This window comes from Malus sylvestris, chromosome 2 (assembly GCF_916048215.2).
Source record: "Malus sylvestris chromosome 2, drMalSylv7.2, whole genome shotgun sequence".
In the NCBI taxonomy this organism is placed as follows: Eukaryota; Viridiplantae; Streptophyta; class Magnoliopsida; order Rosales; family Rosaceae; genus Malus; species Malus sylvestris.
In genome coordinates, this window is record NC_062261.1 from 25,951,160 (window position 1) to 25,964,153 (window position 12,994).

General features: G+C 36.0%; 2 protein-coding genes and 2 long non-coding RNA genes across 4 annotated transcripts; 3 read left to right on the top strand and 1 right to left on the bottom strand.

Moving 5' to 3' along the window:
* Nucleotides 1-1,753: 1,753 nt before the first annotated feature.
* LOC126634606 (uncharacterized) lies at nucleotides 1,754-2,783 on the top strand. Its single transcript, XR_007627397.1, has 5 exons — nucleotides 1,754-1,799; nucleotides 1,899-1,984; nucleotides 2,063-2,135; nucleotides 2,290-2,351; nucleotides 2,577-2,783. It is a non-coding gene; the product is annotated as an uncharacterized LOC126634606 (long non-coding RNA).
* A 3,914-nt stretch (nucleotides 2,784-6,697) lies between these two features.
* On the bottom strand, nucleotides 6,698-7,581 carry LOC126602407 (uncharacterized). The gene has a single exon (XM_050269260.1). It carries the CDS (start codon nucleotides 7,517-7,519, stop codon nucleotides 6,698-6,700), a length of 822 nt encoding a protein of 273 aa, XP_050125217.1. The 5' UTR covers nucleotides 7,520-7,581.
* A 380-nt stretch (nucleotides 7,582-7,961) lies between these two features.
* LOC126634612 (uncharacterized) lies at nucleotides 7,962-8,715 on the top strand. Its single transcript, XR_007627399.1, has 2 exons — nucleotides 7,962-8,256; nucleotides 8,482-8,715. It is a non-coding gene; the product is annotated as an uncharacterized LOC126634612 (long non-coding RNA).
* Nucleotides 8,716-11,027: 2,312 nt separating this feature from the next.
* On the top strand, nucleotides 11,028-12,692 carry LOC126634588 (cyclin-U4-1-like). Its single transcript, XM_050305123.1, has 2 exons — nucleotides 11,028-11,468; nucleotides 12,299-12,692. The coding sequence occupies exons 1-2, from the start codon at nucleotides 11,134-11,136 to the stop codon at nucleotides 12,585-12,587; spliced, it is 624 nt and encodes a 207-aa protein (XP_050161080.1). The 5' UTR covers nucleotides 11,028-11,133; the 3' UTR covers nucleotides 12,588-12,692.
* Nucleotides 12,693-12,994: the final 302 nt, after the last annotated feature.

The window sequence follows — 12,994 nt, forward strand, 5'->3', positions numbered from 1 at the left end:
AACTTCCACCCCCGTTTCTTCAAAAGGTGTGTGAATTCTTCATTACACCAATTGCAGGTTCTCATACTATTTCCAATTTTCGGTATCGCACATAAGAAAGGATGGAGTTCTTGATTTTTCATATGCCTTAATATGTTGAATGTGATCTGAATTTAGTTGTAGTTAATTTGTCGAAGTTATTTGTCGTAACTTTTTGGAATGGAAGTCTTAGTATTTGCCCAGCAATTTTTGTGAATTCCAAACTTTGCTTATAATTTTAGTCACGTATAAACTTCCAATTGGATTTGTTCCCCGACCATACTAATATAATAGCTGTTCTTTTGCTTTTATGTAGAAGTAAGAAGATTGTTTTGCCCTTATGTATCCTGCTTCTTTCTGTTCACGAAATTGCCAAGAAAAAAGTACTTTGTAATCATTTTCTTTTCTTCTTTTATAGTATAGTGATGTGTGGATAAAATTTGTCTTTTTTTTCTTTGTATCAGCAACCTATTACCCATCCTTAAGCATGTTCTGTTAAGAAACTTTTGATTTTTCTTTTGTTTAATTTCTCATCAGATAGGTTCAATATTAATAGAGTCTACTTGACATCCACATTGGAACGACAGTCTACAAATGCAATGACATTCTTCTAATTCCATCCTCATTAATTGTCTTAGTAACAATCGAGAATTTGAATGACATGCTTCTGATTGTTTTGTTTCTGTTACAGTTACAGATATTCAATGATGACCAAAGCTTTTCTTCACTTTTCTTTGGAGAAACATATGCATGCAGATAAAAGATGCAATTGCCTAGAACCTTTGTTCCAGTTGAAGCATGTCATGAAAGAGAGTAGTCAATTAATTGTTGCCGATTGATATTAGGTCTGGAAAATAATTTTAGCTTTTAGGTTTTTTAATAAGTTAAATTTTTTTACAGAGTTTTATTTTATGTAAAATTGGTGAAGTGTGTGTGTATATATATATATATATTGTAATAATGTTTGTATGGTTCCATATACCAAATGAAAGGATGCGTTAGAAATGTGTAATACAAGGCTACTACATGACATATGTGGTTTTGACATACATGAAAGATCGTAGGGCCAGTGATAAAAAAAAATGCCTCTCGCATGCACAGAAGCACAAACATATAGACTGGCAATGAAAATCTAAAGCATCAATCATGAAGAAATGGGTAGAAATTGCAGCATTGATGTCAATATGTAAACTTTCTTTTCAAAAGAAACAGTGACATATAGACTTTATGGGTATCGTGAATAATGTACATATTGCGACGTAGGTTTTATATTTTGACATTTAAGTTGTTTTGTATTTTGCTACGAGTACTTAATGTTTTCATCTACTTTTTTTTTTTTATTTACATCTACTTACTATTGTTCATGGACTTTAGGTAGGAACTTGCATCCAAAATCCCATGTTGTTTGACAATTGCATGAATAGCATTTAAATCATTACTTTACGCAAAGTTAAAACGAAAAACATGACAACTTTTTAAGACGTGCATGGTAAGGAAAAAGTTCCTCTTTGCACAATACATTTAAAATATATCTTGACAATTACAATGAAAAAAAAAATTAACACAATACACCTTTAAGGGCGCGTAGCTCCCATGATGCAAAAATGCCTCTCACACGCACGTTAGTGCGTGCGGAGAGGCTAGTCTGGAGGAAAGTGGGGTGCAAGTGCTTGGACAAATTTTTTTAATCGAGTTGTAAATTTTGCTTCAGTATTAGACTTTGGTATGTTGTTGTTGTTGTTGTTGTATTCCATTCCAATCAAGTAATGCAGTTTATCTTGGTATGTCTTTTCTCTACAACAATAATTTGGGATTTTTGTTTAAATGATCACTTATTCATTTTTTATTTGGCATTGAATTTTTGTTAATTTGAATGGCAGGTGGCTATGACATGGAGGAAAAAGCTTCAAGAGCTTATGATCTTGCTGCACTTAATACTGGGATTCTTCAACTCATAAACTTTATGGTAGGGTTCTAACAATTGGAATTTTATGAGTTTGGGCTTTTAAGTAGCAGAAGTTTCATTCTTTTGGTCTTTTTGCAGTTGGATAATTACACTATACAACTTGAGTAGATGAAGAATATGAGCAGCATGAATACGTTGGGCATCTGTAAAGGTAGCAATTTTGATTTGTTAAAGAAAATAGTTCATTGGAGAATTCAATATATGAATGAATATATGATTTCTTATCGTCGCATGTACTCGGTTGCAAGAGTTTGACATTGACCGTTCTTTTTCCTCCTTGGCTTCTCTTTCTGTCATTGACCAAGAAGTTTGGACCGATCCTGAAGACTCTGCATTGTTGAGCCTACATGTGTCTATCCTTTCCAAGGTACAAAGTTCACCATCCCATGTTTTAGTTTGTTTCTGACTTTTTTGTTGAGATTTTAGGTACATGTTCCGTAATCAAGATTCAAAGATAATATGCCACTAATCACAGGACTCTGAATTCTATCTGTGCAATTCTGCGGCTGCACTGAATCGTCATAGTTTTATTCACATCTTGGAAACAAATTTTTGTTTCTTTATTCTCTCTGCTTTACTGTTTTCTGTGCAGATTTAGTTGAACATGGGAATCACCAGCTGTTGCTCCCAGAAAAGCTGATGTGAAGTGAGCTTCTGTTTTTATTTTTCGTTTTGCTGTGAATTTTCTTTGATTTATGTGATTTGATCGGTGATCTTCATTATGAGTTTATGTTTGATTTTATGAATTTGATACGTTGAAGAGCAAAGCTCATGAATCTCCTACTTTAATTGTTTTTTTTCAACATCTGTTCATCTTATTAAATTCTATGATCAGTTTAGTCCTGTTAGAATATGTAATATTTCTTTTGTACAAAATAGATAAACTTTGGTTGGTGGGGCATTTGAAATGCTAATCAGTTATTTACTAAAGGTGGTTTAAAGGAACTACTTAAACTTCTTGGGATGCCTGTTTTAAAAGTAAAAGGAGAGGTTGAAGCACACTGCCCAGTTAAATGGCAACGGTCATGTAGATGCTTGAATTACATTTGACAGTGATGTTAGTGTTTTTGACAATGGAAGAAGGAGGAATGCACTAAGAATGTAAATGGCTGCTATTCTCTCTGCAAGTCGCAGAGGAACCTTTTGTATATATGTTGTTCTCTCTCTTTTTCACACACACGTGAAAAGGAAATAAAACAGTTAACAAAGCTTGGCTGGATCTTTCCTTCTAGTTAAAATGATCACAGCCACTCATCTAGCAATAGCTAGGATCATCACACATGGCACTCATGGCCTTACATATTTTGATCTTACACTTGGCAATTTCTAAGCACAAGTGGATACACAAATAAAGACAAGATTATTCTCAAATACTAATCAGCTCATGGCTTATAGTTCAACACTCCCCTTTAAGCTTTGAGCTGATTTGACTCCAAGCAAACCTCTGAGATAGCTGAATCGATCCTTAGCCAAAGGTTTTGTGAAGATATCGGCTAACTGCTCTTTTGTAGGACATTAAACTAGATCAATGATTCCTTCTTGCAGAGCATCTTTGATAAAATGGTATCTTCGATCAATATGTTTAGTCTTCTGATGAAACACCGGATTCTTTGTGATAGCAATTGCAGATGTGTTGTCACACTGCAATGGAGTGACTTCAGTTTGAAGTTCCCCAAAATCTTCCAGTACAAACCTAAGCCAGATTGCCTGTGCAGTCGCCTCTGAAGCACTAATATATTCTGCCTCAGCAGTTGAAAGTGCTACACATGTTTGTTTAACTGATGCCCAAGAGAAAATCCCACTGCCAAAGGAGAAGGCATATCCTGAAGTGCTCTTACTATCATCCACTGATCCTCCCCAGTCACTGTCACAGAAACCAATCACCATAGAGTTTGTACCTTTCACATACTCCAGACCATAGTCTAATGTTCCTTTAATGTATCTGAGAACCCTTTTGGCAGTTCCATAGTGTTTGTTTGTGGGAGAATGCATGAACCTTGAAAGCAGACTTGCTGCATACATTATGTCTGGTCTTGTAGCTGTAAGATACAGTAAACTCCCCACAATCTTTCTATACTGTTCTTCATTTGCTGGACCAATTCCATCATCCTTACTAAGTTTTTCAGCTGAAATCAGTGGTGTAGACACAGACTTGCATTCATTCAACCCAAATTTATTCAACAAGGAAGAGGCATACTTCTTTTTGTGAATACATATGCTGAAATTAGTTTGAATGACTCCCATTCCTAGAAAATGGTGAAGTAGACCCAAATCAGTCATCTCATATTTCATCATCATGTCCTCTTTGAATTCTTCCAACATTTCTTTGCTACTACCAGTGTAGACAATATCATCTACATAGATAGACACAATTATGATATCCTGTTCTCCCCTTGACTTGATGTACAATGTTGGTTCACTGAGACTCTTTTGAAAACCACACTGGGAGAAGTATGCATCAATTTCTCCATACCAGGCTCTAGGTGCCTGTTTCAGTCCATAAAGAGCTTTATGAAGCCTATACACTTTATCTTCCTTGCCTTGCACTGTGAATCCTTCTGGTTGGTCTACATATACTTCTTCCTGCAGTACTCCATTTAGGAAGGCAGATTTAACATCAAGTTGATACAACCTCCAGCTCTTTTGAGCAGCTAATGCAATGAGGGTTCTGATAGTGTCTAGTCTAGCCACTGGAGCATAGGTTTCGTTATAGTCGAAACCAGGTTTCTGAGCATAATCTTTGGCAACCAACCTTGCCTTATTCTTCAAGACTGTGCCATCCAGATTCAATTTGGTTTTATAGACCCATTTAACCCCAATAACAGGCTGCATTGTTGGTCTATCTACTAATTCCCATGTACCATTCTTTTCAATCATGGTCAACTCATCCTGCATTGCTCTTAACCATGATTCATCTTGAGCTGCTTCTGCATATCTTTCAGGCTCCATAACACACAGATTGCATTGAGCAAAAATATCATCAAGATTTCTCCATTTCAGAGGTGTGTGGTCATAAGCCTCTGAAAGCTTTGCAGATTCAGGAGTGCAACTTTCTTGTTCTTGTGTATGGAAAGGAGAACTAGGGCTGAGAGAACTTTCTTCAATCACACTCATCTCATATGAATTCACACCAACTACATTTTCAGGTTGATCCTGAATGTAGGTTGCAGCAGCTGAACTTATTGAATTTTCTTTCCAATTCCAGGTCATAGATTCATCAAAGACTACATCTCTTGACAAGATTAATTTGTTAGTACATGGATCAAATATTCTGTATCCCTTCTCACATGTAGCATAACCCACAAATACACCTTTAACACTCTTAGCATCTAGCTTCTGTCTTGTCTCAGTAGGTACATGTACATAGCACAGGGAACCAAAAATCTTGAGATGTGCTATGCCTGGTTTTCTGCCACTATAAGCTTCAAAAGGAGTTGTATTTCCAAGTGCCTTTATAGGACACCTATTTAGAATATATACAGCTGTGTGTACAGCTTCAGCCTAAAGAACATATGGCATACCTCTATCATGAAGCATAGTTTTTGCCATTTCAACCACTGTTCGATTTTTCCTTTCCACTACTCCATTTTGTTGAGGAGTATAAGCCATGGTGAGTTGCCTTTGAATACCTTCAATTTCATAGAACTTAGTGAACTCAGAAGATAAGAATTCTCCACCTCTGTCAATCCTTAGACTTTTAACTTTGAAACCACTCTGCAGCTCCACCATTGACTTGAACCCTTTGAAATAATTGAATGCATCAGATTTGTATCTGAGAAAATACACCCAAATCATTCTTGTACAATCATCGATGAGTAACATGAAATATTTGTTTCCAGCCAAGGATGCATTCTGCATAGGACCACACAAATCAACATGAATAAGTTCCAGGGGACAGTTTGCTCTCCAGGATTGTTTCTTTGGAAACCAGTCTCTATGTTGCTTTCCAAATTGACATCCTTGACATACATCTTTGATTTCTTCTAGGTATGGAAGACCATGCACCATATTTTTCTCACTGAGTTGCTGCAACCCCCTGAAGTTCAAATGACCTAGTCTTCTGTGCCAAGTCCGAGTAGAGTGATCTATGCTCGCTTTCAGAACCAACTGGTTGTCATGCAACAGAGAAAGATGATAGCAACGATTTTCCTTCTTCTTGACCTTGATGACAAGATTGTCAAGTGAAGGTCCATCAAATACACTACACAAACCTCCTCCAAACACTAGATAATATCCATGCTCATCCATTTGACCTACACTCAACAAATTTTCCTTCAATCCTGGCAAATGCATGACCTCTCTAATGTACTTCTTCCCTTTATTAGTATCAATTTCCAATGAGCCCATTCCAGCAACATTTACTAACACCCCAGTAGGCATTTGCACCTTTCCAGCAACATTTTTTCTTATATCAACAAGGAGATCAGCATTCCCTGTCATGTGGTTACTACAACCACTGTCAATGTACCAATTTCCATTGACATTTTACTATGAAATTGCACTATTAGCATAGAACAGATTCCCTGTCACTTCCACCTGATTTGCAGAATTTGCCTTTTGCACAATCTTCCCTATAGTGCATTCTCTAGCCCAATGACCAAACTTATCACAGTTATAACATTTGGGCTTCCCTTTATATCTACATTCACCAAAATGGAACTTAGAGCACACTCTACACTGTGGTTTGGTACTCTCTTGACCCATTGACTGTGTCTAGTATGAATTGGATGCAGGGCTATTGAGAGGTCTCTGTTGAAATCGAGACTTTGGATCCCATTTCTTTCCCTTGGGATTCCAATTCTTCTGAAATTTTGATGAACCAGATTGAGCTCCATTCCTATTATGCCCTTGTGGACTCACTGAGAATGATGCAAATGCCTTCTCAGTGGTATCAACATTATGTAGATCAAACCGTTGTTCTTGACTCTTCAAGATTGCAACAACTTCCTGCAATTCTACAGTCTCTAGACACTTTGTATTTTCTATAACCAAACAGATCGAATCATAAGGTTTACTTAGGCTTATTAAAACCTTCTGCACAAGTCTCTCATTAGAAAGAGATTCACCAAATGTTCTCATCTGATTAATTAAGTCATTCAGCCTTGTGAGATAACTAGATAAGGATTCATCATCTCGCATTCTAGCATACTCAAATTCTCTTATAAGATTTTGAAGTTTTATAGATCTAACCTGATCACCACCATGGTATTCACCATACAGTAGATCCCATGCCATCTTGGCCGAGTCAGCGTTTGCAATCTGAGGAAAGATCTGATCAGAGACTGCGTTTTGTATAATTCCCAGAGCCTTTGCATCTCTCATTAGCACTGCCATCATTTCTTCATCACGATCGTCTTCCGATGACCCTTTAGCTTCCTTCTTCTTCTTCTTTGAATCGGGTGTTGGCAATCCCTTTTCTACCAGATTCCATAACCCAATGGATTTGAAGATTGTTACCATTTTAATTCTCCAGAACTCGTAGTTCTCACCGGAGAAGATTGGAGTTCTCACCTCCGAGCCTCCAGATCCAGACATCTTGCAATCCTTTCGTGAGCTTCGATTGAGCTCAGTGACCTCACAGATTTACACCCAGATTTTAAATGGCGCAACCTGGCTCTGAGGCCATGTTAGTGTTTTTGACAATGGAAGAAGGAGGAATGCACTAAGAATGTAAATGGTTGCTATTCTCTCTGCAAGTCGCAGAGGAACCTTTTGTATATATGTTGTTCTCTCTCTTTTTCACACACACGTGAAAAGGAAATAAAACAGTTAACAAAGCTTGGCTGGATCTTTCCTTCTAGTTAAAATGATCACAGCCACTCATCTAGCAATAGCTAGGATCATCACACATGGCACTCATGGCCTTACATATTTTGATCTTACACTTGGCAATTTCTAAGCACAAGTGGATACACAAATAAAGACAAGATTATTCTCAAATACTAATCAGCTCATGGCTTATAGTTCAACAAGTGATGCATTCCTCTTTGAGACTAAATGTGTAGTAAAAGTTTTTCATATCTCCTCTCTTGCCAGTTCTCATTCCTTATTATATTTTTAGGCACTAAGAGAATCTCATCGGTATGCAAGAACTATTTGAATGTTACTATATGTCGGATATTGAAGCTGGTCTTGGTTTGAAGAGGAACCGCTTGATTGTTCTCTCTCTTTTTGGCTGAAAATGACCACGATTTAAGTGGGGTTCAAGGCGTTGGGCTTCATACAGCTCTTTGTTTTGCCCAAACGTTTACTGAAGATGAGATATTAAACAGGTATGATACTAACTGGTTTTATACATGGTTTCTTTTTTGCTTAAAATTTTTTTTTGAAAAAAAAAAAAATTAAAGATTCAATTTCATAGGTAATGTGAAATAGACAATGGTGATGCTTCCCTCTTTCAATGTGGTATGAAATTTGTGGATAATAGTGTACCCAACTTGGATGAAAGCCCATTAAAGACAATTTTCTCATTGATTTTTTTGTGGGCATCCCTGCAGCAAAAGAGCTCTTTTGAAGTCTTCCTGTGAATTCTTTAGCAACGGAGTTGGTGAGGGCTGCATGAAAAAGCCAAAGAGGGTTTCAAATGCAGTTGCTCTTACTGTGATATGGTACATTGATCAAATCACTAAAATCTCCTTATTTTATATTTAGTAGTTGTTGCAGCACTGATATTATATTCAATTTTTTGTGTTATCTGCTACCTTTTTTAATCTCAATATCCCTTTTTTTAATCTTTCTTTTGTTTGTAACCCTTTTTTGCTGAATTATTGTTTTTCGAATTGTTTTGAGGAGTTGAAATTTGGTAATTTAGTGAGCTTTTATGTGCATTTTTGGTTTGGTTCTTATTTGAACTGAATTGAATTTGTAAGAAGTATTTTGGCATAACACAAATTTTATATGAATCCAAGAATAGTAAAGGACAGAAAAGAGTCTGTTGTGTTTGGTGTAAAGTTAATTTGTTTGTATTCAAATATGAAGTACAACTTTTTTCTTACGTATGAGACCGAATTGGTTTCAGCATGATTCAAGTCTCAGTACAGCTGGATATTTGTTTGCTCACACAGATTTTGTGCATACCTTGATGCGGTTTTATATAAAAATTACTGGATTTTATTCATCCTGAATTCACTTTTGTATAATTCCACCTACATGCCATGTTTAAATGATTAGTCAATGGATTTTGTTAAAAGTGTTGCATGTAAAGTTCAGACATGCAAGATTGTGTGATCAGACCTCAAGAAGAGAGCTTGAGCAGGGATTTAGACCAAGGGGACCAAGGCATAGTCTTGAGAGCTCCAGAGGATTAACTTGAGGAATGCGTCGATACAAACTTTTGTGTATAACAATCTACCAAATGTTTTCAATGTAAATAGTATTATTGTTTTGCATCACAATCTTTTATATCTTGCACACATGATCTTTCATATAGTTTTCAATCCCGCAGCAACGCGAGTACAAATTTCTAGTTTGAACTAAATTCGAGTGTAGTTTTGTTTTTTTTTTTTTTTATCAACTGAGATTTTCAATATAACAGCCAAAAAAGCAAAATAAAAAAAACAACATAGCAATGCTTCGTTACACAGCAGGCTCCCTCACGAGTTATGCAACACCAAAGCATCACTAATCTAGACACAAAGACACCAAAAGAAAGGTAGACGGAGTACTTACGCTCTGACTAACCTTGATTTACATTACTTCGACTGTAGTTTGTTTCTAATGAAATACACATTATTTGCTAGGGAATCTAGCATATTGTTTATATTAGTTAACCAAAGATACTGATCACATGATGCAATCTTAAATGCAACCCACAATCCCAAATCAAATTCACCCAATTGCATGTGAATCACAACACATGCAAGGATGCAAGATCTCTTAGAAAATGGGACCCCGGGCCATTTTACAATCACAATTTCCCCACATGTAGTCACATGATGGGTATGGCATGCCATCACAATTGTCACACCAAATAGCCGGAAAAATCCCATATTTATTTGTAGAAAAAGACACTATTAATCCACCATTAATCAAATATTTCTTCCCTCTCTAAATGGTTTGAAATGTAAAGGTTAAAAAAAAGGAAGAAAAATCATTACCCAACTCAAAATTCAGTACCTTTGGGTTTGAAAAATACTAGACAAGTCACAATCCCACTAAACAAAATACATTGTTTAACCACCATGGGGTGACTCAATGGTTGAGGACGAATTTCAGACCCGTATTCCACATGGCACACTTTGGATTTGATTCATGTCACTGGTGAATCACGAGTGTGGCCAAGAAGAGACTGAAATGCCTCTATGAGTCTTCTCGACCCCCAAAATGATGGATTGTCTGGTCCCCCTTTAAAAAAAGAGAGACGCACCTTTAACTCAAAATTCAGTCATATATAATTCAATTTTTTGAGGCCATTTTGGTGTAAAAGGGTACATTCTCATTAAACGGATTTTTAGTTTGGAGTCTAAAATTTTTGGGGACCAAAATGAAACTACAGTAAAAGTTTTGAGTTCAATTCTAAATCTTATACATTAAGAAAAATGAGACAAGTCACATATTTACCAAACAAATGAGGACATATAAAGTTATGAATAATAATTGTGTTCCACTAATGGGAGAATCTATTTCTCTCCCATTGTTTATGATTAACGTATCTTCATTATACAAACCTCATAATCGGAACCATTTATAATCGTAATTCAAATTGTTGCCGGACATTTTGGTATGCAAGGAAAGGATACCCGTTGTATATCCTCTAGAAAGAAAAAAAAAAAAAAAGGGCTTAACCAAATGTTTTTGTTTTCTGTTTTTTTAGTTCAAATAAGAGAAAAATGGGAGAACAAAAGAAAATTAATAGAGTTACATGAAAAACTAAAAAAAACAGGTTTTGACTATTGTTTAGTTGTATGCATGTATATTCACCCTCCTTTGTTTTTGACCTCTATCATCTCTCATGTTCCCTCCTTTCTTTAACCAAAAAACTTAAACAAAAAACAAAAGTAAAACAGTGATTCCCAACTACCCTTATATATACACACACACACACACACACACACCAACACAAGCAAGCACCAACAAAAATTCAAACACTTAAGAACCAAAACTTGCTCATCATCTCTTTCAAAAAAGAAAAAAGCTTGGTCATCATCTCAATGGCAGAGCTAGAGAGCCCAAGAGTGATGACAAAGATCATAACTTTTCTCTCTTCTCTGGTTCAAAGAGTGGCGGAATCGAATGACCTCAACAGCCATTTCCAACACCAGAAAATCTCAGTCTTCCATGGTCTAACTAGACCCACCATTTCAATACAGAACTACCTAGAGAGGATTTTCAAGTATGCCAATTGCAGCCCGTCTTGCTTAATTGTTGCGTACGTTTATCTGGATCGGTTTTCGCAGAGGCAACCCTCGTTGCCTATCAACTCATTCAACGTTCATCGGTTGCTGATTACGAGTGTCATGGTGGCTGCAAAGTTCATGGATGACATGTAAGTCCTGAAGTTGAATTTTACTAGCTCATGAGCACAATTATTTGACAAAAAAAATAAATAAATAAATAATCTGTTCTAAAGGTATTCAAAAAGATTTTGCAATTGTTTTGGTGGCCATACATTCACTTGCATCCTGTCCATCAAATTATGCAACTTTTAGATATTATATATGCTTCATGCATGAATGTAGATGAAAAAAAGAAAATGAATTTCACTGTGTTTTTCTTCGATGGGTTTTACCTTGTTAAGCGTTCTGTGTCTGTGGTATAGAATTCTCGGTACTGTTTTCTAATCCGGATTTTTGCTTTTCATAATTTCAAAAAAAAAAAAAAACCTTTTAATTACTTGGAAAAAAAATATTAGAGGCAGTTACCTCATAGACAGAATTTGATCCCTCATTTTAATTAAATGGAAAATTTTCAGAACAAAAATGCATAACCTTGTGGTTTGGGTTGTAAAGTTTCCAACAATGTTCTAAAATCCAGCCATGTGATACCCTGGTTTTTCCTATATAAATGGAGTGTCCACCTAGCTGTGCACATGGCGACCTAATATAAGTTTTGGTCGATTATATAAAGTCAAAACATAATATGGGGAAAAAAATCGGGCGTCCCTGACGGATTATGTTCATACGAGTGTGATCACGTGATGACTAAGATACTTCACATGGAGATATATCCTTGGTAATTAGGAAATATGTCTTCTTTATATGCATATCATAAGCCAGGTAGTCAAAATTTCTCTAATGTTTTTGTTATGATAATAACTTTTTTTTATGTTGAAGAATTAACTAATATCTATTATATTTATCTGGTGTGCAATTTCAGGTACTACAACAATGCATATTATGCAAAAGTTGGAGGAATAAGCACAATAGAGATGAATTTTCTTGAAGTGGATTTCCTGTTTGGTTTGAGCTTCAACTTAAACGTGACTCCCTCAACCTTCACCATCTACTGTTCATATCTCCAGAGAGAGATGCTTCTGTTGCAACCACCTCTAGAGTCTGCAGATTCTTCTCTTACTTTAGGCAAATCACCAAAGCTCCACTTGTGCTTTGATGAGGATGAAACCTCCCATCAGCAACAACAACAACAGCAGCAGCTAGCTGTTTGACATTAAACCCTTAAAAAGGTGTCCAAAAAGTAGTTGTTGAGGTAGTGATTTTTGTAATTTTCTTATATTGTTGGCCTGGCAAAATGAACATTAGATTTTTGTGTACTTCTTCTCTTCTCTTTTCTTTATGATTGTTTAGACCATACTTGGGTGTAAGACAATCCCTTTTACTTTTTACATGACGACGTAATAATATGTATTGAAGTGGTGCTATCCACATACTTCTTTTTATCTTTTATACATCGTCTCAATTTTCGATTGTCGGATCGAACGAATTGAAGAGTATCATAAAAATAAAATTAACAACGGTGTATAGAAGGTAAAAAGCATGAGTGAATAGCACCACCTTAATTATTTACTGTACAAACATCGTAACTGGAACTACTCTTTCTCTTATCATCATCATC